At 43.4% G+C, this 6,008-nt stretch overlaps 1 protein-coding gene across 1 annotated transcript in view; it reads right to left on the reverse strand.

Annotated features, from left to right (window-relative positions):
• The window catches only part of pdcd6ip (programmed cell death 6 interacting protein), a 112,094-nt gene extending 106,368 nt beyond the window's left edge, over window positions 1-5,726 (reverse strand). The window contains 1 exon segment of the mRNA XM_084312588.1: window positions 5,460-5,726. Coding sequence (XP_084168714.1) covers window positions 5,460-5,665 — 206 coding nt within the window. The 5' untranslated portion in view covers window positions 5,666-5,726.
• Window positions 5,727-6,008: the final 282 nt, after the last annotated feature.

Genomic DNA, 6,008 nt, shown 5'->3' on the forward strand with positions numbered 1-6,008 from the left:
GTTGTCAAAAATATCAAAGTATCGATACATATCGATACTGAATATTTAAAATGGTTTCGATACTCATTTCCCGAAATACCGATACTTTCTGCAGTATCGGTACCAGCTGGCGAGTGTTCTACCGCAAGTTGTTGACACACTGTTCAGAGCACGCTTGCCCCTCCGCCTCCTCCGAGTCCAGCCCTCCCCCTCACAGAGCCGTCTTCAGTTTGTAAACAAACATTTTAGCTGAAGATGGCAAATGCAGAGCCTCCGCAACTTGTGCTTGTGGATAAAGAAAACAGCAGAAGTGCTGTTTGGAGGTACTTCGGGTTTGAAGTAAACAACGAAGGACAAGCTAAAGATGCACCAATGCTATTTGCAAGCGGTGTTACAGAGCAGTGCCAACGTGGATCTCCATAAAGAAATGAAAGAGGTTCGTGACAGCTGCTCTTTCAACGTCACTGTGACTGACTTGCTCTAAAACCCCTTTATTTTTTTACCATTATAAATGCTGGGTATAATCACATAATGGCCAATGACCTTATTAACCCATTTGAATTTAAACTGTAGATGGAAAAGAAGCTTCTAAAATAAACTCCACTCCTATTTTTACACCATGAAACCGTTTACAGCCATAAAACACAGCAAATACAATTAAAACACTTGACCTGTTGTCTAGATAGTCTTTGTATGACAAGTGTCAATCAACTTGGAAAACATGTCTCCATTCATAAAAGGTTATATTTTTGGTCCCTGATTATGTGTGGGTTGCAGATCTGGCCTTTAAATCTATTCTAGTGCTCTCAGGATTTAAAAAATAACTCATGAGGATAATTGATCAAAACACTTTTGTTTTTGACTAAAACCCACTTTAAAAAAAATTGTTGTCGATAAAACGATGAAGACAGGACACGCCTCCTTTGTTCAAAATACTCTTCCGTCATTGGATGGCGATATAATCAGGGTCTATAAATAGCAGGATGAAGAAGCAGAAGCCAGTCCATGGGGTTCAGAAAGGAGTTTTGTTAAGCAAATCCCATTCCCACTTCCCTCATGGCTCCTCTATGCAAAGTGGTCAACGGCACACTCCTCTGCCACCCTGTTCAATGTGTGTCATGGTGCCCTAAGTGTTGGGACTAGGGACGCACCGATCAAGGCTTTCTGCCCCTGATCCGAGTCATTTAATATAGAGTATCTGCCGATACACAGAGTCCCGATCCGATATTTGTATTTTCCTAGATAATATAGCAACACAGCTGCACACATAGTATATTAATAAAGTTAGTAAAAAAACGTTTCAATGTAGGTAAGATATATGCATGGTCATTGAATAGTTCTGCTTAACACTTTGGTCGCCAGGCTTATATTCTTAATAAACCATCCCACGCCAGCTCTATTTGTCTATGGAGAAGTTCCCCTTCTTTGCAGGGCTATAACTTTTTTAATTGTATTTCTAAATTGACATTACTATGGCCCATTCAACATCAAGTATCTATTGTTCAGGGTGTAGCAACGTTATACTTTTCCATTCACATATTCATACTAAAATACGGTCTAAAGTATAAGTATGTTTTTATCGTTTTCTGCAGCTTTCTCCAGAACGTGATTTATAGCCCTAAATGCATTATATTGATGATTGTATACAGTTTGATAGCAATCGGCGCGAGATAAAAAATGTCAAATGGACGTGCTTCTAGAAGTTACTACTTATCATCTGATGTTGACCGGATGGGGGGGGGGTCGTTTATAATTCCGTGGCCAACGTTAGATGATTCATCTAGTGTGGGTGATATGATCATTAGAGCAGTTTGTATCGAACACGTTAAAAAATAACGCTGAAACTAACCGTAGCTTCCTCGGGGCGTTGGGCGATGAGCGTGGAGCAGAAATATTCCTATTATGGGATGTAGAAATATGCGATCCATCTCCAGGTTGTATAATAGTATATACGTCCAAATCATGTTGTTTATCGAGTTATTGGTAACGGATTGCTATCCATTGTGTCTAGCTCGAGTCCTGGGACTATTAGCGAGTGATCGGACCGAATTGGAATGAGCACCAGCTTCCATTTCCTGTTTCCGGTTTGTGCGATCCGCCACCAGATGGCGCTCTTGAACCGTTGGAGAGTTGAGAGGGGATCAACAGTAGATCTCAAGTCTCCGGGGGAGATTGCGATCACAGATTTTTGAAATATTGATATCAAAGACGTGGTACGGCGTCTTTGGCAGAATGAGCATGGCGAGGAATGACGTGGTAAGGCGTTTTTGGCGACCATAGTGTTAAAGAAAGAAATAGCCTACATCACAGCTTTCCCTTAATGGTTTTAATTTTTTAACCGAATTTGATTTAGCTTACTATGCCCAAACAATACCAATCAATTAAAATACAGGGTGATCTGTCCGTGTCGATCGGGACATCCCTAGTGTTAAGGCCTCTACATGCTACAGCAACTTCAAAGCAACTTCAACACAACATCAGCGCGATTTCAGCGCGGTTGTTTTAGAGGGTCTTGTAGACTGTGTTGTGAGGATGTTGCGTACCTGTCTCCAAAATCTAACCTAAACAACCGTTGCATTGATATTGCGTAGCAGTGATTGGTTGGTTAGCGAATGGGGGCGGGGCTGTCATAGAATAATATTGGTCCCGCAGAGAATACCATCCGCCATTGTTGTAGCCAGCCAGCTAGCGTTGAACTTGATGCTATTCAATGCTCTATCATACCCAACTAACGTTAATGCCATTCAGAATTTATTAACATAGCTACAACACACAGTAACGTTAATATAATTACATGCATCATTGTTTACAATGAACGGACGGTGGGGCAGTTCGAAAGGACTGGACACGGACAAGTTGTATATTAATTTAATATAACAGGTAGTTCGAGCTGCATTTTCGTGCCTACAACCACAGCCACAGGGATATATCCAGCTTTGACGAGCTCTCTCTCCTCCTGCCGATTAAATTCAGCAGCTCTTCCTCGACCTCGAGTGCCTGTAGCTGCCAGCTAACGTTAAAACGAACCTAAAGTTACACAAGCAGAATACATCACAAATACTTCCGGTCGGGGGATTTCAAAATAAAAGAGCGACGTCTAAAAGCACCGGAAATACGTTTATTTTGTACATTATATAACGTTAACACGAACCTAAACTAACTTTGCGCGTCGATGTTGCAGAAGCATAAAGGCAGAGTGTCTAAAACACTGTTGCTTTGTCGATGTTGTGGTGCAGTTGCTTTGAAGTTGCTGTAGCATGTAGAGGCCTTTAGGCCTACACACATAGACAGAGAGAACTATTTATTATGTATGTGTATATTATGTATTTTATAGCCTTAACCACTTTTAACTATGCTGTATATTCAAATACGGTTTTAATTATGCTCTTAAAATTTATAAAATGTCTATCTATTCTGTTTTTACCTGGGTAATACATCTTGCCCGGGGACTACAGTTGAACACTAGCTACTACCCATCTAACACTGGCATATTTACAGTGGTGGTACTCTGTCTCATTACTGTTGAATAACGTCAGTGGGTTATGATGACTTACTGTGATAAGGTGGACAAATTCTGGTAATACATCGCTCTGCACACAAACACACACCTCTCTTAAATCAATAAGATCTTTAGTTTGCTAGAGCTAGACTGTGTTGTTGGTATGAAAAACGACCCACTCCAGTCCTACCTCTCTGTCCCACTTTGTGGTATATTTTGGACAGAACATGTATTTGCAGTTGTGAAGTTAATCGAAATCACTTGGGAGAGTGAATGGAATATAGCACAAAAAAACTACTCGACGTCGACTGTCTTTAACTACATGAACACAACACAACACAACTTAGCATCTTATATTCGAAATATTGTCTCTCTCTGAAAACTTAAAAACGTATGGTTCTAGGGGCGGTTAGGTGGTCGAGCGGAGATTGCGTTCGTCACCAGCCCCGGAGCTGTGAGCTTGGTTCGCCTGTTCGAATCCAGCTCACAGCTCCGGGGTTGTCACCAGCTTGGCTGGCCGTCTGCACTGATACAATTGGCTGTATCAGAGGGTGGGAGAAGCTGGCGGGGTGGGTCCGGGTCGTTGTAAACAGCGACTCCTACAGTTCGGTCGGGGCGCCTGCTAAGCGCGGATTGGACGTGAGGGGGATAGTGTGGTCCTCCCACACGCTACGCCCTCTCAATGAGAATCCGCGCTGCCAGGTGAAAAGAAGCGGTGATTGGCTGGACGTGTGTCGGAGGAAGCACGTGGTAGCCTCCACTCTCCCAAATGATCTGACTGTGGGGGGTAAAGCGCAGCGACCAGGAAGGGACTGGGAATTGGCATACGACTAACATTGGGATGGGAGAAAATCGGAGGAAAATGGAGGGGGAAAAAGACCAAAAAAAAAAAAAAAAACGTATGGTTCTTCTTCTGGGGTACTACTCCCCAAAGAGCTGTGGGCCTCGGGTGGAGGCTTCGACGGTAGTAGTGACACCTGCCATAACAAGAGTAGGGGGGTCTCACCGGTGTGTGTCTGTATTTCTGATGGGGCTGTGAGGAGATCTAACGTGTTGGGTTCACGTCTAACGTTAAGACTGCTAACAGTCTTCAAAGTGATAATAATAATAATAATAATAATAATAATAATAATAAGTCTATATGCTGCCATTCAATCATCCATTGTGTAATGGTGCCGTTATTCCATGCCACCCACTAAAGCAGTACTGTCTATCTGTAAGTCGTGTATGTCATATATGTTATGATGAATCGAAAATGGGGGACCCTGATGTAAACAAGACGAAAGTCTTTCTCTGGTCTGCATCCCCTTAACAATTGTGTGTATTGAGCTGTACTGTATTGTACCCATTCTGCAATCTGTTAATAAAATGTTCAATCATTCAATCAATCAGCTGCTGATTAAAATGTGATGAAATCCACCAGCAGTTTGACAGCTGCGGATATGACTGTTGTTGTTTTTATTTGTTTTTTTTTAACAGAAGTACTGTATGAATGAATGAATGAATGAAAACTTTATTTAACAGATTGCAGAATGGGTACAATACAGTACGGCTCAATACATACAATTGTTAAGGGGATGCAGACCTGAGAAAGACGTTTGTCTTGTTTCCATCAGGGTCCCCCATTTTCAATTCATCATCGTATAACTATCAGACTGGCTAAGCTCATAAAACCGCTGACCGTTACTTATTATTGTGTAACAGCAGCTAGTTGGCAGAATGGTCTCGTTGTCATAAATAAAAACATGAGTCATATGGAGGAAGTGCTTCCGAGAACAGGCTAGTTGTGTTAGCTGTCTGTCTGTCTGTGTGGACTAACTTCAGCCAACAGCTAGCCTGGAGCAGCTCCACACCAGGGTGCGGCAACAACAACACTACAGCAGGTTAATAAAGGGTTGGGGTTAGCAACACTAACAGGTTAATACAGAGTTGGGGTTAGTTAGCACGGTGCTCTAGCTATAAGGGTCGGGGCTCTACCCACCTCAGCAGCAGCTCCAGGGAGCTCTCGTGTTTGTCCAGCGGCCTGCCCAGCGCGCTCCTCCGCAGCTTGTTGAGCTCCTCCACGGCGCGGTGGTACTCGCCCTGCTCCTCGCCCGCCGGGTACGTCGCCGACACGAACTTCGACAGCGGTTTCACCAGGTCCACCTCGGAAGACTTCTTTAACGGGACACTAATAAACGTCGCCATTTCGTCTGAAAACAACACACACAGCGGTGACCCACTTCCTGGATCCTGCTGCCGCGGTGACGTCAGGTGACGTAGTGGAGGAGAGGAGAGCGTACTGCGCAGAATCACTCCAGCGACTCTCTCGTGGCCCAAGGCAATAGTGTGCAGCTGCAGAGCCGCAGAGCCAGCCACCCAAATGGCTGAATTGGAGTATTGCACTGTGCGGGCACAGCTGTGAGATCCGCGCGAGGCCAGATATCTTGAATGAATGCGTTTATTTATTTCGAACATAAATTGAAAATAAATAATAATAAAAAACTAGACAATTCCGCTCGGATTCTAGAATGTTCTAGAGTGTTCTAGA

Source organism: Notolepis coatsorum (genome assembly GCF_963971535.1).
Source record: "Notolepis coatsorum genome assembly, chromosome: 4".
Lineage (NCBI taxonomy): Eukaryota > Metazoa > Chordata > Actinopteri > Aulopiformes > Paralepididae > Notolepis > Notolepis coatsorum.